This window comes from Taudactylus pleione, unplaced genomic scaffold, assembly GCF_031769625.1.
Source record: "Taudactylus pleione unplaced genomic scaffold, aTauple2 ptg000034l, whole genome shotgun sequence".
NCBI lineage: Eukaryota > Metazoa > Chordata > Amphibia > Anura > Myobatrachidae > Taudactylus > Taudactylus pleione.
In genome coordinates, this window is record NW_028284436.1 from 2365556 (window position 1) to 2388801 (window position 23246).

Consider the following 23246-nt stretch of genomic DNA (forward strand, 5'->3'; position numbering starts at 1 on the left):
CCGACGCCACTGGGGTCCAGTTACCAATACTGGTGCCAGAGATGTCCAGTTACTGTACCTTTAATGGCATCAGAGAGGCGCACCAGGATTCTACCTGCTCCGTCTTTGCCTAGTGTGCAAACCAGCTGCAAATCAAAATCACTTCAACAAATAAGTCATAAGAACAGCACAAAAGAAAACACTTCTTTCGATTGAAAAACCTTAATGTTTTATTCACGTGTAATGTGATTTTTAGCACCACCACGGTCAAAATAGCAAATAGTAAAAAATATGCAAAGACCAAAGTGAGCACCGGATTTAGCACCAAAACCGTAAATACAGTCAGTCTATGAAACCCTAAAATTACATTTTGTATGATGTAAAAATGTTCGGTTCAAACGCCAAAATTCACAATAGTTACTAACGCTGCTTGTGGATCTTACATCCGTTGGATACTTCTTATACGTAACTTGCAAACCTTTTCTTTTCAAACCAAGCTTGTGCCCAGTGCAGATTTGTGTTTGTGTTGTGTCTTAGGCTGGCACGTCAGCTGCGATCACTTGTCGTGTGCATCACACTGACTGTCATCCAGCAGATATATGTCATCATTTTGTAAACATTCGCATTGATCTGACAGAAATAAACTTACATTTTTAGTGGGTGCTATTTGTAAACCTGAGAGCTTATAGAAACATCCCAATGTACAGTAATAAAACCCACTAGAATTTATATTGCAATAAATGACAGCACCGGGTTCTCAGGGCAGTTTCAGTATGATGTGGGTACACTGTAACCTGTCATATGAGAACATACATAAAATTAGGAATTGAATAACTCATGGTGGCCGGGCAATGTAACCTCTGCTCACGGTCAGTGCAGGATTTGCGGAAACATGTTTAACTCTTCCGAGGACTTGATTATCATTAACAGTGGCAGGCAGTATGCTGTGATACGGCTTTTGTGGAACTACTAGTCCCAGTAGAGCTCGCCTGGCTTTGCCACTGTCAGTATTATATTATGGAGTTATGACCCCCTCTTAAACATTGAAACATTCAAAAAAGTGTCTCTATCAAATACTTTAACGACTAAATACTTGCTGTAAATAAATGCTACACGCTGAAGGAGTGCAGATAAAACCTCCAGGCAGGTGTGCTTATTGATCTATACACAATGACGAGGCCCCTTCCATACAGAATACTATAAAATGGTGATATAAATCAGGTGTACTACACATTATAAAAATATCTCCCCTCTGTGGAAAGTCATCTTTGGTTAAATATACCTAGCCCAATGCACTGCACTGTTCTACATAATCAACATAAATTAATAATTTACAAGTACCTGAGCGAGTGCATGCAGCATAGCACCAAAGGCCACAGCTCAGTCCTCTCATAATATGTCTGTTACAGTTTTAGGAAATGAATAAAGTTCAAATGACCAAAGTGAACCGACTCGCAACTTGTGTCGGAGCGTAGTGCAAATTTCCCACAAGGCCCCCCTGCTTCTCTCCTCAATTGCAATGGGCGGGTTTGAAGATGGGTCGATGCGGCGGAAGCTTTGGCGCTGGTCTGGAACAAAGCAGAAGCGTTATGATCAGGTTTTAGTTGGATAATATAGATTACTATAAAGTATAGATACCTGACAATTAAATGAATGGGACAATCCATAGGGAAAAAATATAAAAAAGAAAAAACTTTGTATACAACAGTAATTGCTAATATAAAACAAAGATAACCCCCTTCCCACTATAAAACCCCCCAAAACTCTGTATTCCAAAAACTGTCACTAGGCCAAGTAGGTATCCAGTAACGTATCAAGAGCCCGGGTGCAAGATTATGCCCCCCCCCCCCTTACTCATTGTCCCATGCTGCACGGCATTAGCCAGCCCCATGAATGATGGACCCAGTGGTCCATTAGTTTGTTTTTAATACTGCAAGTTTTTATTAACCAGACAAAACATTGAAGAGTCACAGTATTATCATCATTGCTGATACGTAAGAAGCCACAGTGCGACCCAGAGGCGAAGTAGACGTTAACAGATTCTCTTTTACCAGTACTAGAAGTTGGAATATAAAGTGGATCTCAAGGCAAGTTACCGGAATCTACTGTTGGTTCCATTCAGAAATCTCTTGATTCGTGTCTCCCCCCCCCCCCCCCCCCCCCCCCTGCTTCTGTGCCAGCTTCCAGGCCCTTAGGGGTCCTTCACTGACTAAAGACCCAGAAGCCAATCATTGTGCCTCTGCATCCTAGCATCTTGTCCCCTGTGCCATGTGGTACCCAAAAGAACCCTGTTGCAGTCTCTTTCTCCACCTCTATAGTAGTTATGTCTCTTATTCCACTGGTTATGTTATACAGTATGTACACTAGGGGGTATATTTACTAAAGTGAGAGTTTTTAGAAGTGGACATGTTGCCCATAGCAACCAATCAGATTCTACTTAACATTTAATTAGCACCTTCTAGAAGATAATAGCTAGAATCTGATTGGTTGCTATGGGCAACATCTCCACTTCGAAAAACACTCGCTTTAGTAAATTTACCCTTTGGGGTCTATAGATAAAATTTTACTTGTAGGAATAAACATTAACTTAGGTCAATGTGATGAATCGATGTGAAGAGTAACCTGTGTCTACATAGAAGAACTTATTCGGAGCCTGAGAAGAGGTATTGTATTATTCAGAATTGTACGCTGTTCCAATGTTCTCACAGTTAAGCGATTATTGGTCATCTACGCAACCGTCTGAGTCCCACTGCGCACTTATCTGCAGTTTCATTTACAAAGTGGAACCGTTTGGGGGAGGTAACAGAGAGTGGCGGTAAAAATTGCAGGTGTGTTCCGGACGTTTTTGGGGCGTGTTGTAGCCTGCAATCCTATACACAGATACAGTGGTTCTGATATCTCAGTTCAGGCTGCCATTTAGTGCGACTATAGGGCTACTCAGATGGCCGATTATCGAAAAATGTGTGTATGCAGTTGCTTGGATTTGCGATGGCCCTACAGCGATATCACTTTCTGCACCATTCTGGTCTTAGTAGATAACTTCCTGTGTACTTGTAAACATCGAGGGATATATACAGTATGAGAAGCACAAAAGTAAGTTACAATTCTAGAAGTACCCTGAATTTGTAGTTCTGATACAGTTCTCTTAAGACCTCAGGGGTGCTGCTATGATAATGAAACAGATAACAAACCAGAAGAAAAAGGATCGTCTTGTATGGTGCACAAATTGTATATTAAATATAAATGAATAAATCTCAAAAACATATATCCAGTTATTAAAGACAGCATACACAGGAACACTTATGTACAAATTGTGTTAATAAAAATAGAAATGTGAATTAAAACCAAATAATACTCGGTGTGTGTTATTTATGTTTACAAAGTAAAGCAATTTATATACAATGAATATATATTAATGTGTGTGTATGATGAGATTATTCCACACCAGCCTATTGTTATATTTGAGCAGAGCCCTCATATAACTGACTGTTACAAACACACTAAGGGGCTTATGTATCAAAGCTTGATGTGAGATAAAATTGTGAGATATACAGTATATCACCAACCAATCAGCTTCCAACTTACATTTTGCAGGCTGTGTTTAAGAAATGATAGTTTGGAGCTGATTGGTTGGTGATATATATTTCTCAATTTTATCTCACATCAAGCTTTGATACATATGCCCCTAAATGTAGTACACATATTCCCCTGTGTTTGTGATATAAAATGTGAATACAAGATAGGGTTAGGTATAAATTAATCAGCAGATCATAACGTTTATCCGACCAGACAGATTATATAATTAAATTGTCTATGTTATCACTCCTCTTAGAACTTTGGAGATAAAAATAATTATCCCTAAATATCATTGTTCTCAGAGAGGTTTTTAATTAGTCATTTCTATCATATTAGTACATAGACCAGTTATCATAGATGTGTATATCCCACATTCAGACTTCAAGGACAAACATAATCTAGCTCTTCAGCTAATATAATCGCAATATTTTGAGAAAATGAAGTTTTTAGTGGTGACACTGGTTTATTGACAGATAATGATTATTATCAATCCAGGTTATCATATTCAGTTGTCTGACTGTGCTAACAATCCTCTAGAACAGTGGTTCTCAAACTCTGTCCTCAGGACCCCACACAGTTCATGTTTTCCAGGTCACCTAGCAGGAGCACAGGTGTTTTCATTACTCACTGACACATTTTAAAAGATCCCCAGGTGGAGCTAATTATTTCACTTGTGACTGTGAGGAGACCTGGAAAACATGCACTGTTGGCGGTCCTGAGGACCGAGTCTGAGAACCTGTGACACCATAGAAATGAATCCCTGTATCACTGTTCTTGAAGAGGTTTATCAATTCGCAATTGCTGGCATACACATACTGTACAGACTATACTATAGTGTACATCTCATGATTAGTCTTCAAAACACATAATTCTGCTCTTTTAGCTGAAGCAATCGCAGTATTTAGCAGCTGAAGTTCTGCCAGTTAACCGCAATAATTTACTGCAGTATTACATTCTGTTTGTTAGCAGAAAATGTCTTTTAATCATATTTGGCTGTATATATTTTATTGAGAATTTACTAAAAGTTGTACTGTATTTTATATACAATTTGTGTGCTATACGAGACAATACTTTTTCTTGTTTATTATCTGGTCAAAAAATTTTGCATAACCCACCTACCATATCCATTTATTTTCCTATTCTAGAACAATAACTGACTCTTTTAGACTCAAAAATTATGCAGATTTGTCTTCTCTGCCTTCTAATCTATCAATATACTTAATTTATGGATAATATCCTCCTTCTCTCAACCAGCATTTCTGGATGACAGAAACTTTTTGTTGTGACGTAATCACAACATGCGGGTTGGGATTGTTGCAAAGCAAAAACAGCTACAGGCTAAGTATTACTTGAGAAGCTAAACTGGAGGGGCAGTAGGTGGCGCTGTACAGTAGTTTAAGTTGTCACTGTGTAGCCTCTCTATGTTGTGATAGTGTACTCTCTTCTTGTTGATGCTCCATGTTATGAAGTTTAAATGTTCTGGTTGCAGTCAAGTTTATCCCATAATCTTTCCCTGCATAAGGAAGGAAGACTATAAAGAATATAGTAAAAGGGTGCTGTCATGTGTTGGTTTTCCAAACAGCTGCTAAATGGGAGGTAGTCAGCCTCCTACACAACAATATAAACGAAACAATAAGCAGCACTGATTGTAAGTATATGATAACAATTTAATAAATACACTAAAAAAAAACCCAGTACTGAGTAGGTATAACAAAGGGATTATAGAATTGTCACATAAATCATCATTTATTATGTATGTACAAATATCAATCTAAAAGGCATAAATCTTGTAAACCCCGTAGGCACTGGATATTTCAGCATAAAAAGTGGATATGCACCAGGCAATAAGTCATTTGGGGGTGGCAAAAGTCCAGTTATGATATAATACTGGCCTGTAATCAAGATGGTGAGGATTCCTTTAATTAGCGATGATCTTACAATCAGCAATGTTCCAACACAAACAGATGAAGCCTCGTAGTGACCAGATACTGGATATATTGCACAAAGTCCCAAGTACAAACAGTGCCCCAATGGGTATTAAAGTGCTGATGTCCAAAGTGACAGGTGCCAATAACCAGGGTAGATAACCACCAAGGTGTCTGTATGCCTGTTAAGCAGCCTTTATATACTGCCATTCATTTATGCCAAATCATCCTCAGGTGCAATCAATTAAAATCATCATTCACATATGTACATAAATTTATAAAACATAATTATGGGTATATAGATAATTGGAGGCAAACCCATTGATAAATATTAGTATAGTTTAGAAATAGGGAAAACTAATACCCATTTTACATTGGAGCTACAACCCGGGTTATTGCAGGGTTAACCCGGGTAGCTCCTTGGTGTAAAAGGGGAGAGGGTTGCATCGCCGGTTCGAGTGACCCGGCAATCCAACTCAGGTAACTAGCAGGGTTTAACATGGGAGTAACCCGTGAAACCCTGCAGTGTGAATGGCGCGCTCTGGGTCACGATGACCTGGAACACATTGCATGCCGGCCGATTGGTCCGGCTTCAGTGGTGCTTGGAGATGACGTCATCTCCAAGCGTCCACTTCAACACCGGAAAAGCCGGGTCTATGCAGACCCGACTCCGGTGTGAACGGCACCGACTCGGAAATATCCTGGTTTAGAGCCGGCTAAATTCCGGGTCTGATCCGGATTGGAACCCTGTTCCAACTCCGGGTCAGACCCGGAATTTAGATGCAAAAGTGTCATAAGATAGCCGCACTTACTGCATAAACTGTGGGTCTTATAGTGGGGGGAAAGATCCCACCGTTGTTTATTTACAGCCCACTGATCTATCATTGGTCACTGAGAATCACGTGACCGGACCGGATCCTGGCAATGGAACGCGGCGTCATCTTGTGCCACATTCCAAGACTCCAGTCGGACCTATCAGTTCATTGTTCTTTCGAGTGTGCATCATGTGTCATGGTCTCTCACCAAGTGAATACGCGACGATTGCTGGGTCCACAGAAACCGGCAGTCAGTTGCTAAGCAACTAAAATAAAATAAACAGAAAAGAAAGGGGGCTATCTAATAATTAGAGAAAATATCATGATGTTCTCACATATCCGTGGATTTATTATACAGCAATATAACTTAGTATATGTCGAATGCTGAACCAATCATAGCAGTACGTTGTTAAGGTAAATAGAAAAATGTATAAATGGAAAATATCTAATGCCGTGCACATACTATATCTACATCGATCATCAGCCTTCTATAAATTGGTTAAGTTGTAAGCAGATAATAAAAAAATATATAGAAAAAAGAGTTCATATGAAAATAGACTTCCTCATAAAAGGACTACATAAAGGGACAAATGTAATCAAGGTGACGATTTAACATGTTATGTCTTGTAAGATTAAATCTAATGAGGTATATTGATAAATAAGTACCCCATACTAAGCTAAGCTAAGCTGAAACCAGAAAAAAAGGAAAAGACCAGAAAAAGGTAAGAAAGAATGAACCAACATGGTATATCCAATTATAATATAACATTCAATTCTAGAGCTTAATTTAATCCACTGGGGATTGAGTTGGAATGTCCAATAAATCTCCTGTTGGCATAATTTTCTAAATCTTGCCCCCCCACGTATAGTAGGAGGGATACATTCCAAGCCAATTACCGTCAGTGAGCTGGGGTCACTCCCATGTCTTTCCATAAAGTGCTTAGTTATATTATGACTATGCATCTTCACAATATTTCTGCTGTGTTCCCTATATCGCACCTTAAGGGGTCTCGTTGTTCTTCCTACATATTTAAGCTGACAACCACATTGTAGGAGATACACTACCCAGCTTGTATTACAATTAATAATAATGGTGATTCTTTTTTCTTCCCCTGCCATAGAAACTAAAGAGAGGGTTTTATTAATGGCATATTTAAACGTAGTACATCTTGTGGCACCACACCTAAAGAAACCGGTAGGTTTGGGGGCCATCCAGGTGTTAGATGTCTTCTCAGAAACCTTACATTTGACATCAGATTTCATAAAGCTTGGAGCTAAAATAATTTTTAGGGAACGGTTTTTCCTAAAGATAAATTCAGGATTAGTAGGAAGGTGTTCCCTAAGGATAGGGTCAGTTTTTAGTATATGATAATTTGATTTGATAATCTGTTTAATTGCATTTGATTGATTGTTATATTTAGAATTGAAAGCCAGCTCCCTGGTTTTCATTTTTGTATAGCTTCAAATTTCGGCATTAATAAAGAATCGGTGGCTAGCACGTCATCAAATACCTTCTCCAGAATATGTTTGGGGTAACCTCTACTTGTAAAGGACCCCAACATCTTAACGGATTGCTCTTGGAACACCTCTTTGGTTGAGCAGTTTCTCCTAAGTCTTAATAGTTGGCCTTTTGGAATATTTGTTTTCCAGGGCATATAATGGGCACTCAGTGCCAACTTCCTTAATATAATTGGAAGTACAAATCCTATTACCAGAAATTTCAAGGGTCACATCCAGAAAGTTTGTTTTCCTCCTGTCATAAGTGTGCGTAAAAACCCAAATTAAAAGTATTGGTGTTGAGAGAATAAACAAAATCAGAAGCTGTGATAGAGTCCCCATCCCAAATAAATAGATAATCTATGTAATGGTCAAAGAGTACCAGGTGGTCACCAAGCCCGCCTCCCCACATGAGGTCTTTCGACTCGACCCACGTAGAGGTTAGCGTAGCTCGGTGCAAACCTGGTTCCCATGGCCGTTCCCATAGTTTGTAGATAAAAAGTGTTTGAAAAAAGGAAATAATTGTGAGTAAAAATAAAATAAATAGAATCTAATAGAAACCGTCTGTGTCTCTCAGGTAAATCACCATCTTCATTAAGGATGTCCTGTATAACCTGTACTCCCAATTGATGGGGAATATTGGTGTACAGGCTTTGGACATCAAGGGTGAGAAATGCATAAGTTGGTTTCCATATGACACCCTGGATTAATCGCAAAAAGTGAGTAGTATCATGTATGTGTGATTTCAGCTGAGATACACGCGTCTGGAGGTGGGAATCAATGTAAGCAGACAGAGAAGTTAAAGAATGGACACCAGAAATTATGGGACGTCCCAGGGTTGAAGTAAGGGACCTGTGAATCTTAGGACGGTGATAGTATATAGGAACAGTAGGAAAAGAAGGAAGGAGGAAATTATGTTCCTCTCTGGATATGACCCCATCATCCAGTGCATGCATGAGGATGATCTCAAGTTCCGCTAAGAAGGAGATGGTGGGGTCCTTTGGAAGTACTCTATAAAATGTAATGTCCTCAAATTGTCTTAGTGCCTCTCTAATATATTCTGATCTGTCCTGCAAAACCAACCCTCCACCCTTATCTGCTTCTTTAATTCTAATGGTTTAATCTTTCGGCAAGTTTCTGTGGTCCCTCTTTTCTCTTTTGTTCAAATGATCAGTCTTGCTGATATTATTAGGCTTAGAGGAGCATAGAAATGATCTAAAGTAGTTTTATAGAATGTCTCAATACTACTGCTCTTGAAGCTGATTGGAAAGAAGTCAGATTTTACTTTACAGCTACTATCAATGGTGAAGATTTTCTGTGTGTTAATAGCCTGTTTTTCTAAAACACTTTCTTGTTGTAATTCATCTAAGATGTTTAATATTGGATCATCATCAGGATCCAGAAGAACTGGAAAAGAAGCGTCGTTGTGAGCTGTGAGGGATGTTTTAGCATAGCAACTCCTTCTGCAGAGGGTTCGAACAACAAATTAACATAAAGGTCAAAAATATTTGGTGCAGCAGATGGTGCAAATTTTAATCCTTTGCTGAGAAGAGATACCTCATCTTTGGATAGTATTCTTGAAGATAAATTAAAGATGGTTTTACTAATAGTTTTCTGATATCTAGATCTTAGTTTCTTATATTTCTCCTTTTCCCACCTCTTCTCCCTCTATACTTGGGTCTCGACTTCTTTTTATTGTGGGGGTTAGTTGTTTGGTTGTCCAAACTGATTCCCGATGGTAGGGGGATGGTCTCCCTAAAAAAACATCTGGTATCTCTCCTCTGGGTTCTGTATGTCGGGTAGGTTTAAACTTAGGATGGGCTCCAAGAGCCCTGTTATCTTTATAGGGTATCTTTATAGGGTAGTGAAAAAGAAGTCATATCCACTCTCCTTAAAGCCCTTAAGTATTTGCGGACGATCAGAGAGGACTCTCTGTCTCGTCAACTGTTGCCAGGATAGGACTGCTGAGTGGAATGAGTATCAGAATAATAATTTTGATCTCTCATAGAAGGATACTGAGGGTGTTTAATTAGTTTGGAGTGTTTATTTTTATCTCTATATGACCTTACTTGGCCCTTGGTGTAGTCATCTAGGTCTCTTAGAAACTGCTTACATTTAATGTCCGTAATGGATTGTTCGAACTTGAGTACCTTATCTGTTATTTTTCAATTATATTCAGGTTTAGCACTCATAGGTTCTAGTTTCTTTTTAATTTCTTCAATCTCTTTAACTAGTTGTTCAATTCTATTGTTCCTATATTTAATAATAAAACAGTTATCTAATATGTTTTCCCATTTTTTATAGTCTTCCTTCCTTCTACACTGTTGATGTTGATCGACAGCTCGCCCCGTTTGGAAGGCGGGGCGGGGGGGTGGCTGGGCAAATGGAGGCGTTCTTGCAGGAACACCTGCCGTTTGTGGGCGGCCCTACTGACATCACTCGTGATGTCAGCAGGTGGACTTCCTGCTCTATTAGAGCAGGAAGTCCACTGGGGCTTGCGGCAACGAGACCCTACTGCAAGGGTCTCGTCGCAAGCCCGATGGTCGCGATGGTCTTGACCATCGCGACCATCACCTGGCCGCTCGCTTAAGCTGTGGGTGGTAACCCACAGCTATGCGAGCAGCCAAGAGGCCGCAACTAAAAAAACAAGCGGCCGCCCTGATTCAGAGCGAGCACTTGCTTTTTGCGAGCACCTTTGAATCAGGGCCATAGCCCTCTGGGCAGAAGTCATGAGTTGCTTTTCCAATTTTGACAATAGACATAATAGGAGGCAAACTTATATTTCCAACTTGGATAGTACAGGAAATGATAAGGTGTGCCATGAGGAGGACACCATGATTTTTTTTTTTTTTTCCAAATTAGAACTAATGAAACTGGAAACATAAAACTGGCTAGACAGTACTAATCTCCAAAATTATTTAGATAAGAAAATGATACCTAGGGGGCACCGTATCTTTAAACCCTCGATTTTTTTTCTGATCAATCAGGGTTTCAAAATGAATGGTAAAACATAAATGTGTGTACATATGTGAGAGATGATTTTAATTGATTGCACCTGAGGATGATTTGGCATAAATGAATGGCAGTATATAAAGGCTGCTTAACAGGCATACAGACACCTTGGTGGTTATCTACCCTGGTTATTGGCACCTGTCATTTTGGACATCGGCACTTTACTACCCATTGGGGCACCGTTTGGACTTTGTGCAATATGTCCAGTATCTGGTCACTACGAGGCTTCATCTGTTTGCGTTGGAACATTGCTGATTGTGAGACCATCGCTAATAAAGGAATCCTCACCATCTTGATTACAGGCCGGTATTATATCTACATTATAACTGGACTTTTGCCACCCCCAAATGACTTTTTGCCTGGTGCATATCCACTTTTTATGCTGAAATATCCAGTGCCTACGGGGTTTACAAGAGTTATGCCTTTTAGATTGATCTTTGTACATACATAATATATGATGATTTATGTGACCATTCTATAATCCCTTTGTTATACCTATTCAGTACTGGGGGGTTTTTAGTGTGTATTTTTTGCATTATTGTTTTTATTAAATTGTTATCATATACTTACCATCAGCTCTGCTTATTGTTTCGTTTTAATCTTTCCCTGCATGTTTGATGCTTGAACAAAGACATGGATGCGGTCTTATAGGTAAGCCCAGCCTAGGTCAGCCAAATAGTGGCACTGAGTGCCGTGAATCTGCGTTCCCACTGCAGCGATACCAGGAGAATTTAGCAAATAATGAACTGAAGCAATTTTCCAATGAGCCTCTGTTCAACACTAGCTGCTCCTCCCTTTGCTACATTCCCTACAGTCATCCAGGGGGAGCCGCTTGGAGAACACGGAACCGGAAATGGTGGTTTATTCCCCTAAGTGCTTCAAAGGTGGCAACAAACAGTCCTGCAATCATGTTTTATCCGAAATAGAATTAAGCCAACAGCTTCTAATATGGGATATAAAATTTGCACGGTGTAACCCTAGGAGTGGTTTCTATATAAACACATACACAAAGGCTGTTCACAAAGATAATGAATTTTTCACTTGCACTGGAAAAGTCGTGTTTAGTTCATCGTAGGTGTTCTTACAGAGCCGTGGGAATGCTTATTTGTATTACTGAATAAACAGCCTCCACAATGCAAAGACCACACAGTGCAATAAATCCAACAGCCCAGGGAAGCTCGTGATGCAATGAGCTTGTACGAGTACATTTTGTTTTCCAGTCTTCTAGGTTTGTTTCTCCCCTCCTGTCGATATGTCACTAATACACTGGTGCATTAAGAAGGACACTAATGAAAGCGCTCCGCACACAGGATTTTCCTGTCCACCTAATCCATAACCGGGAGCAAAGCGCAGTCTGTCCCCTCATTCAGTAATGAGCAATTATCACTGTGCAGTTATTACCAGCACTGTGGATGTTTATCTGATTATATCCTGAGTGTAGAAAGTTCTATTCTGTTCTGAGTTTAGGATAACAAAGCAATTCCTTTACTATTTAGTATTTGTAGTGCTTCAGCGGCCACTAGGTGATCTGTTCTGTAATCAGGTGCTGATTACACTGGTGCTAAAACCTAGGTTGCCTGGTGGGTGTTGCCAGGTGACTACTAGGCATCACAGTTGAAGTATACTTGCAGATAGAAGGGGGAGGTGCATCATCGCAGCCCCGCCCCATGCTGTGCAATGCCTAGTATATCTGCAGCATTGGTCAGTGAGGGATGGGGCCAGGATGAGCACATTACTGCCAGTGCATGCAAAGGGCAAGGGGTTGGAGCACTGTGCAGAGGAGATAGCCCCTTGCATGCTGGCCTGACCCACTGTGGCCACTGCTTTATGACCTTTTCACACTTTTACTTCTCAAATCACTCTGAAAGGTAGGAAACAGCTACGCTAACCTTTTGCCCAGAGCCCCAGACGTTCAGACAAGGCGCTGTGTGCAATCCTAGTTTGTCAGACTGCAATACAAATCCCCATTCCCACTGCGGCATAGCATCAATTCAGTACAGATCTCAATATATTCATTTTTTTTCTTATCCTGCTGCAAAAAACACGACTGGAAACGGGAGTCTGCACAATGACATTTGGAGGCTGCCCTTTCACCTGTAAACATTCACCTTTCGCTGGCTACACAGTGTATTGGGGGCCGTCAGTAATGATATTTCAGACTCTGTTGGAAGAGCCAAAGGCGACTTACAAGTCAAAACTGTTTCTGATCCAACTCATTTACAGTCCAGTTCCTCTGCTGCCTGGAGCAAGAGACATTACAAAATATAAAATAAGAGGTACAGGGAATAAAGCTGAATTTCTGTCTGCAAGACTTAACCCACACGGCGAATGTAAGGCAGCGGAGTTTAGAAAGGTGTCTACGTCGCTGTGTACAGCCTACCTCACAGGTGTAATCCGAGGCACCGTTCCTTCATGTTCATACACTGAGCTGGAGGCACCATCCAATCGGGTACTTTTATTCAAAGGATCCGCCGGCAGTGGTTTCTGCGGAGGGCTGGGAATGTGCAGTCCCTGCAAGCAAAATACAAGTCAACAATTCAGCCCAACTGATGTGCGGCTTCTAGTCTTAAAGAGAAAGCCATAAAGAGCTGGTGATCCTGCATCTTATGAAATGTTTATGCTGGTTCATGGGCGAGCTGGAGAAAATGATAGTAACTATGTTTAAGTTGTCCTATCCTTCCGTGATCCTTTTATTTGCATTTGGGAACCCAGTCAAGTGTTATTTATCACCAATTCTATATGATATTCTAATCAATATGCACATTAAACTATAGATTTGGATTTCGTTATTTGTATGCTGGATACATTTTTACTTTGGGATCTGAGAGAACCAGTATGCAGAGGGCTGTGGGGTATATTTACTAAGGGTTGATTTTGATCCATTTAAAACCGATCAACATCGATTTTGTGTTTCTGGGGTTAAATCACACATTTACGAACAGACAATATATATATATTTTTTTTAAGTATTCGTAAATATGTGATTTAGCCCCCAAAACACAACATCGATGTTGATCGGTTTTAAATCGATCAAAATCAATTAAAATCGACCTTTAATAAATATACCGCAGGAAACATCACTGATATCTCTTGCTTACCTTTCAGTCCCGATCTGGCCCACTACACTACTTCATTTTCAGAGCTTGACGGAGGGAACCTTCACCATCTTCAGAAGGCTGCGATTCCCGGACCCTGTTACTTCCCTATGGGAAGGAGTCCCTGGTTTGCGAAGAGGGATCTTTTCAGATCCTTCTGCCCCTGTTCAGCTCCTTCCACTGGAAGTCGGCAAATGTGTGTGCATGCGTGAACCCAAGTTCATGCATGCACACTAACGCCGCTGGGTCAGACTCAGCTGTACTAAGTTGCTTCGGGTTAGCAATCTCCACACTGAAGCAATAATGAATAGACCACATTTATCAATTGGTTAGTGCTGGAGAAATATCTGATTAATCCATTTACCCGCACTTACCGCCTTCCCCATGGGCCTCCAGGGGGTTGGCAGAACCAGGCAATTTGTCAGGCTAGGCTTTTTCGCTGCTGGTAATGACATCTTAGATAGCGTTACCTAAACTGAGAAATAGTGGACTAGTGAAGCTGTAGAGGCTTCATTGGATCCCCACCGGTTCAAATCCTCATGAGTAAGTACGCCGCATATTATAGTGACTATTTGACGGGCGCGTTAGGCTGATGGTGATAGAGACAAAACCTCAACTTAGGAACAAGGTTTTCGCTTGAAGCCACGGATAGATATAGCTGCTTGCTTGCGAGCTAGAAAGCACCCCAAACCATTATGTCCCTGAGGAATAAAAAGGGTGCTCTTAGCTACGACCCAGTGGTATTTAATGATTCTTTTTATTCCTTCTATAAGTCTCTGTAAAACCTTTAAGATGGTGGTCCTACACCTGTACCACATTCGCTCGACATAGGGGCCTAATGCAGTGAAGTGCCGGCTCCCATCAGAAGGTTGATGTGTTGCCTGCTGCAGATGCAAGAGGTTTGTGTGTGCGCTCCCATCCTCCCTCTCTCTCTTCCCCTGTCTCCTCCTCCCTCTCACTCCCTTCCTCTCTCTCTCTGTCTCTCCCTCTCTCTTCCTCTATTTCCCTCTGTCTCCCTCCCTCTCTCTTTCCTCCCTCACTGTCCCTCTCCCCTTACTCCCTCTGTCTCCCTCCTCCCTCCCTGTCCCTCCCTTTCTCTCTCCCCTTACTCCCTCAGTCTCTCTCCGCCCTCCCTGTTCCTCCCTCCCTCCCTTTCTCTCTCCCCTTACTCCCTTTGTCTCTCTCCTCCCTCCCTATTCCTTCCTTTCTCTCTCCCTTTCTTCCCTTACTCCCTCTGTCTCCTCCCTCCCTGTTCCTTCCTCTATCCCTCCCTTTCTTCCCTTACTCCCTTTGTCTCTCTCCTCCCTCCCTGTTCCTTCCTCCTTCTCTCCCTTCCTTTCTTCCCTTACTCCCTTTGTCTCTCTCCTCCCTCCCTGTTCCTTCCACCTTCTCTCCCTCCCTTTCTTCCCTTACTCCCTTTGTCTCTCTCCTCCCTCCCTGTTCCTTCCACCTTCTCTCTCCCCGTACTCCCTGTCTCTCTCCTCCCTCCCTCTACCTTCCTCTCTCCCTCCCTTTCTCCCCGTACTCCCTCTGTCTCTCTCCTCCCTCCCTGTTACTTCCTCTCTCCCTCCCTTTCTCTCTCCCCTTACTTCCTCTGTCTCTCTCCTCCCTCCCTGTTCCTTCCTCCCTCTCACCCTCCCTTTCTCTCTCCCCCTTACAGTTCAATAGACGAACAGCTCCTGGAAAGAAGCTATTATATAACCTCTTTCTACGTGCGCGCACACTCCTAAATCGTACATTTGATGGTAATCTTTCGAAAACCATATAGTTAGGATGATTTGGGTCAGCTAAAATACTTCTAGTCCGCTTTAATACTCTGCTGTCATAGAGAACTTGAATTTTGGGCAATTTCACACCCACTATTTTACTTGCAGTCTTGACCACGCGATCAAGAACACCCCGATCAGCAGCAGAACAATTTCTTAACCATTTAATAATCCCGTAGGTCAGGACACTCTCTATTATACACCGATAAAAGCTTAGGAGCGTCTCTGAACTCAAACAAGCTGCCTTTAGTCTCCGCAGAAAAAAAAGGCGTTGCTGCGCCCTTTTAACTACAAGTGTAGAATTTAGAGACCAGGTCTGGTCCTTTGAGATATGAACTCCCAAAAATTTAAAGGAGTCCTTTTCCTCAATGACCATATCATCCAAAACCACTGGCAATTTAGGTCCACAATCCACCCTCCTAAAATTTAGTTTTTGTGGTATTTAGGACTAAACGATTATCCTTACTCCATTCGAGCAATCTTTGCACCTCGTACAGATAGGCTTCCTCCCCCTCATTTCCTATTAAACCCACAATGGCAATGTTGTCTGCAAACTTCACAATTTTAACAGACTGTGAAGTTGAAACACAATCATGAGTAAATAAAGAATATAGTAATGGACTCAAAACGCACCCCTGTGGGGCACCGGTTTTCAGCAAAACTTCCCCAGCAACGCTTCCCCCTAACTTAACCACTTGGGGCCTAGCCTTCAAAAAGTTCAGGACCCAATTGCACATATACCCATTTAGGCTTAGCTGAAAAAGTTTTGAAACCAAAGGCACCGGAATAATAGTATTAAAAGACGAACTAAAATCAACAAATAAAATTCTAACATAGGACCTCTGTAGCTCTAAGTGGGTCTGCACCATATGTAAAACTGTTAAAACAGCATCGTCTGTAGAACGATTTGCCCTATAAGCAAACTGACAAGGATCAAATGCAGCGGGAATTTCTACCCCTGTCCCTCTCTACCTATACTGTATATCTATCTTTATCTATCTGTAAATATATCTATATAAAATTCTATATTTACCTATATATATCCCCCCACTCTAAATCCTGCATTTTGCCCTGGCAGTGGCAATTTTTCTTTATGGGGCCCCCACAACTTAGTTGCCCCAGGCCCCCACAATCCTTAATCCGGCCCTGGGTACAGAACTCAGCCAATAACCCGCCATCATCATTGGTCAAGATTTTCCTTACAGTATTGACCAAGTGCCCCTCTATGTCTGGTAATGCTTCACCTATAACAGCTTTTTAACTATATATATTTTCCATATTAATACAAATACAATAAACTTTTATTTGAAAGAAAATGAATAGGCCCTAGTATCCTCTGCACGTGGGCGAGCACACGATGGTAACAAGAAATCCTTGTTTGCTTTAGAATCTTTTCTATGCTTTTGAATTCTGCTGAATTAAAGTTATTTGATTCTTTGTCGAGCTCCTTCTCCCCCTGCGTCAATCTGATACCTCTCTTTCTTGTTATTTGTTCTTCTTCTTCTACGGGGAATCAGCCGACCCCCTTATCCCCGTTTCCTGCGGTGTAGCTGTTAGACGCAGCAGTTAGATGGACTATCAGGAGAGGTGCATGTCTTTCCATTAACCACACGTGGATGGAATGACTACAACTGTGATGTGATGACTCCCCTGTAAAGCTGCGCTCATTCAAAACCGACGGGTGCCACCAGCAATGAGGAATAGTATTTGGCTCGAATGTCCGTGGTTATTTCCTTTGGGATTGTCCTAGCAAGTGCTTTTATGAGCCTCTCTTTATTCAGAGTATATGGATGGCTTGATCCATGGAGACAGAGGTTGAAATATTTTGGCTGGAGTATTTGGCACCGCTAGCAGCCTGGTGGGTAGACATTGTGTGCCTGGATCATCTGTACGTGACTGCACGTACTTATTACTATGCAATATAATACCTGCCCTCGCCATCACTGCAGTCCTATAGCTGCCTCCGCAAAACATAATCTAACCCATCTGAGAGCTACATAGCCATTCCTACATATATCACCTTCTGTATTGTCAGCATCCACCCTACTCATTTACCTCTTGGTTAAAAGGAACTCGAGCCCGGGTTAGACAGAATGCATTCTCCTGCAAACAGGGATAACAGGACAGTGTGATCCAGGGTAATGGATGTCATGGCTGCACTGCAGCAGGAGTGGCTAGAACAGAAGCTTCTCTAGGGAAATGCTTTGTGCGATATAATTGTGCTTTATCCACATTGATAGAAATGACAGGTAAGGAGCGGTACATTCTCTCTAGATAGTTTTTTTTATCCTTTAAAGATAGGGATTATAAATGGAGCAGACAATTTAACAAGTATATATGTTTGGCTAGCTATACCGAACTCAAATCCACAATCCAATTCCCATAATGGGGCATGTTTGCTGTGTGGAGAGGCTGCAGCAGGTATTTCCTGTAAGATGTAACTGGTAACTCTGTTCATTTTCACCTGAGAATCTTCCCAGTGTAACATATTCACTTTATTCTGGAGGAAAATACTTACATTGCAATAGGGCCACTGTCACACGGGCACGTTCTGCAGTTATCCATTTATAGGAGCATTAAGTAGATGGAGGTTTACTAGTAGTGGTGGGCCTACAAGCCCGGCACGTCCAGTCTCATATTATATTACTAGTAGTGGTGGCCCTACCAGTCAGGCACGTCCAGTCTCATATTATATTAATAGTAGTGGTGGGCCTGCAAGCCCAGCACGTCCAGTCTCATATTATATTACTAGTAGTGGTGGGCCTGCAAGCCCAGCTGTCCAGTCTCATATTATATTACTAGTAGTGGTGGGCCTACAAGTCTGGCACATCCTGTCTCATATTATATTACTAGTAGTGGTGGGTCTACAAGTCTGGCACGTCCAGTCTCATATTATATTACCAGTAGTGGTGGGCCTACAAGTCTGGCACGTCCAGTCTCATATTATATTACCAGTGGTGGGCCTACAAGTCCGGCACGTCCAGTCTCATATTATATTACCAGTAGTGGTGGGCCTACAAGTCCGGCACGTCCAGTCTCATATTATATTACTAGTAGTGGTGGGCCTGCAAGCCCGGCTGTCTAGTCTCATATTATATTACTAGTAGTGGTGGGCCTAAAAGTCTGGAACATCCTGTCTCATATTATATTACCAGTAGTGGTGCGCCTACAAGTCCGGCACGTCCAGTCTCATATTATATTACCAGTAGTGGTGGGCCTACAAGTCCGGCACGTCCAGTCTCATATTATATTAATAGTAGTGGTGGGCCTGCAAGCCCGGCACGTCTAGTCTCATATTATATTACTAGTAGTGGTGGGCCTGCAAGCCCAGCTGTCCAGTCTCATATTATATTACTAGTAGTGGTGGCCCTACAAGTCCGGCACGTCCAGTCTCATATTATATTACTAGTAGTGGTGGGTCTGCAAGCCCGGCTGTCTAGTCTCATATTATATTACTAGTAGTGGTGGGTCTACAAGTCCGGCACATCCTGTCTCATATTATATTACTAGTAGTGTTGGCCCTACAAGCCCGGCACGTCCGGTCTCATATTATATTACTAGTAGTGGTGGGCCTGCAAGCCCGGCTGTCTAGTATCATATTATATTACTAGTAGTGGTGGGCCTACAAGTCTGGCACATCCTGTCTCATATTATATTACTAGTAGTGGTGGGCCTACAAGCACGGCACGTCCAGTCTCATATTATATTACTAGTAGTGGTGGGCCTGCAAGCCCGGCTGTCTAGTCTCATATTATATTACTAGTAGTGGTGGGTCTACAAGTCTGGCACGTCCAGTCTCATATTATATTACCAGTAGTGGTGGGCCTACAAGTCTGGCACGTCCAGTCTCATATTATATTACTAGTAGTGGTAGCCCTACAAGTCCGGCACGTCCAGTCTCATATTATATTACTAGTAGTGGTGGGTCTGCAAGCCCGGCTGTCTAGTCTCATATTATATTACTAGTAGAGGTGGGTCTACAAGTCCGGCACATCCTGTCTCATATTATATTACTAGTAGTGGTGGGCCTACAAGCCCGGCACGTCCGGTCTCATATTATATTACGAGTAGTGGTGGGCCTGCAAGCCCGGCTGTCTAGTATCATATTATATTACTAGTAGTGGTGGGCCTACAAGTCTGGCACATCCTGTCTCATATTATATTACTAGTAGTGGTGGGCCTACAAGCCCGGCACGTCCAGTCTCATATTATATTACTAGTAGTGGTGGGCCTGCAAGCCCGGCTGTCTAGTCTCATATTATATTACTAGTAGTGGTGGGTCTACAAGTCTGGCACGTCCAGTCTCATATTATATTACCAGTAGTGGTGGGCCTACAAGTCTGGCACGTCCAGTCTCATATTATATTACTAGTAGTGGTGGGCCTGCAAGCCCAGCTGTCTAGTCTCATATTATATTACTAGTAGTGGTGGGCCTACAAGTCTGGCACGTCCTGTCTCATATTATATTACCAGTAGTGGTGCGCCTAGAAGTCCGGCACGTCCAGTCTCATATTATATTACTAGTAGTGGTGGGCCTACAAGTCCGGCAGGTCCAGTCTCATATTATATTACTAGTAGTGGTGGGCCTACAAGCCCGGCACGTCCAGTCTTATATTATATTACTAGTAGTGGTGGGCCTGCAAGCCCGGCTGTCTAGTCTCATATTATATTACTAGTAGTGGTGGGTCTACAAGTCTGGCACGTCCAGTCTCATATTATATTACCAGTAGTGGTGGGCCTACAAGTCTGGCACGTCCAGTCTCATATTATATTACCAGTGGTGGGCCTACAAGTCCGGCACGTCCAGTCTCATATTATATTACCAGTAGTGGTGGGTCTACAAGTCCGGCACGTCCAGTCTCATATTATATTACTAGTAGTGGTGGGCCTGCAAGTCCGGCTGTCTAGTCTCATATTATATTACTAGTAGTGGTGGGCCTACAAGTCTGGCACGTCCTGTCTCATATTATATTACCAGTAGTGGTGCACCTACAAGTCCGGCACGTCCAGTCTCATATTATATTACTAGTAGTGGTGGGCCTACAAGTCCGGCAGGTCCAGTCTCATATTATATTACTAGTAGTGGTGGCCCTACAAGTCCGGCACGTCCAGTCTCATATTATATTACTAGTAGTGGTGGGCCTGCAAGCCCGGCTGTCTAGTCTCATATTATATTACTAGTAGTGGTGGGCCTACAAGTCTGGCACGTCCTGTCTCATATTATATTACTAGTAGTGGTGGGCCTGCAAGCCCGGCTGTCCAGTCTCATATTATATTACTAGTAGTGGTGGGCCTACAAGTCCGGCAGGTCCAGTCTCATATTATATTACTAGTAGTGGTGGCCCTACAAGTCCGGCACGTCCAGTCTCATATTATATTACTAGTAGTGGTGGGCCTGCAAGCCCGGCTGTCTAGTCTCATATTATATTACTAGTAGTGGTGGGTCTACAAGTCTGGCACGTCCAGTCTCATATTATATTACCAGTAGTGGTGGGCCTACAAGTCCGGCACGTCCAGTCTCATATTATATTACAGGTAGTGGTGGGTCTACAAGTCTGGCTGTCTAGTCTCATATTATATTACTAGTAGTAGTGGGCCTACAAGTCCGGCATGTCCCGTCTCATATATTATTATATTACTACTAGTAGTGGTGGGCCTACAAGTCCGGCATGTCCAGTCTCATATTATATTACCAGTAGTAAAAATCATACATTAGGGCAGTGGTCTCCAACCTTAATTGGGGTGGGAGCTACTTGAGAAAAATTAGACGTCTTGAAGAGCCACACTTTATTTTTGAAAACTAAAATCTGGCTAATAACCAAATTGTTCATAGAAAAACAACAATCCATTTATTAATACAGTGATAATACAGTGATAAATACCACTATATTAATAAATGCTTTGTTGTTTTTTCTATGAAAAATTTGGTTATCAGTCAGATTTTAGTTCTCAAAAATAAAATGTGGAGAGCGGTCAGCGGGGAGCAGGGGGCTGCTGGATGGTTTGTGCAGGCGGGACAGCCCCCTTTCAAAATGCCCGACTCTACCTCTGATGCTTGAGAGCTGTCAGTGGGCAGCAGGGGGCTGCTTGATGGACTGTGCAGGCGGGACAGTGGATGACCAGGTCCCACACTCCCTCCAAACAAGTGCCCGGTGTCTCTTAATGTGGTAAGCAGGGAGGCTGCTGGCAGTGTCGGTCATGCACTGCTGCCGCATCGCGTATAACGCACGCCCTATGTGCGGCTAGCATGCCGTCAAGCCTACTGCCGTAAGGAGAACACCCGTCGTGCTACCGCCATAAGGCGAGTAACCATGCTCGTGGCTGCGAGCTACCGCTGGCTCACAAGCGACGGGTTAGCGATCGCGGCATTAGGTAAACCAGGAATTTGGCAAGCCTGTGCAAGACATCTAGTGTGACTGAGGCGCTCCAAGTGGAGTAGTGTACTGTATTTTTCTTTATATTTTGCATCTTATTCTAATTGCAGATGGAGCTAAACACTACACACAGTGCACTAGAGACGTTGGGCTGCGACTTTAACCGCACAGAAATTTGTTTAAAACACACAGAAAGTCACAATTGAAGCACAATGGAACTGTGCGTGAGAAAAAGCCGCGGCTGCTGCATCATACAGATGTGCCCAGCTAGTTTGTTGCTCCATATGCCATGTAGCGCACCATGCATGGCGCACCACACACTACGCCATGAGTCGCTCCACACAGAAAGTTTTGTGATGTAGCCTAGCACTGGATAAAAAGTCCTAACGTGTAATACAACTTTTTGTCCACCAGGTGTCACTTTTCCTAAACTACACAGCGCATGCGTCTGATTTCCAATGCATGTTCTGTATCACCGCCCGATGATTGGCTGACAGAAGCGGCGATTCGGTACACTATACAGTAGTACAGCATTTTCCACATGGAATCAGGGCTGTAGAAGAATGTATAATGAAGTTTGAAATCATTAAGTGTGTGAGCCCTCTACTTTTATATAAAAATATTTCACATGCACGCACAGCTCTGTATTACACACTGACTGTGCGGTTGAAGTTGCACACTTGCGGCAATGTAAGTACTGTCGGCATTGTCCCAGACTTAGACATTGTAGTGATTTCATGACTTTAGGAACTACTGTAATATCGGGCTGAGGCGTGTGGGCTAGGGGGCTAATGCCTAGCCTCACTGCTTCTCCCATCTTCTTGTCCCGCGGGTTCGAAACTTTGAAAATATAAATATATATTTTTTTAAATCTTCACTAGTTCAGTGTTCAATACATTATCCACAACTTCCCACCACCTGGCATTTCTATGCTACTTTATGCCACTGTGTGCTTCAGAAGGCATGTACGGGGCTCCAATACAGTCAGTACCCACGTAGAACCTTGCTAGTCGCGCTATGGCATTTCGAGTCTATTTCTACTGTGCATGCCCAGTGTGTCGGGAGTCACACACTGCATCCCAGACTACTGTATAGTGATTTCATGACTTTAGACATTAGTAATAGGCTGTTTAATAGTGGGGTCTCTATATTACAAACTGATTGTGCGATTGAAAACGCAAAATTTCTGCACCGTCTCAGACTTTTA

At 42.4% G+C, this 23246-nt stretch overlaps 1 protein-coding gene across 1 annotated transcript in view; it reads right to left on the bottom strand.

Annotated features, from left to right (window-relative positions):
- Positions 1-220: 220 nt before the first annotated feature.
- ADAM12 (ADAM metallopeptidase domain 12) overlaps positions 221-23246 on the bottom strand; it is a 736937-nt gene continuing 713911 nt past the window's right edge. Inside the window, exons 22-23 of the mRNA XM_088452195.1 lie at positions 13185-13315; positions 221-1547 (exon numbers count right to left, since the gene is read on the bottom strand). Of these exons, the coding sequence (XP_088308321.1) occupies positions 1490-1547; positions 13185-13315 (189 nt within the window). The 3' untranslated portion in view covers positions 221-1489. The remainder of the gene's footprint in view (positions 1548-13184; positions 13316-23246) is intronic.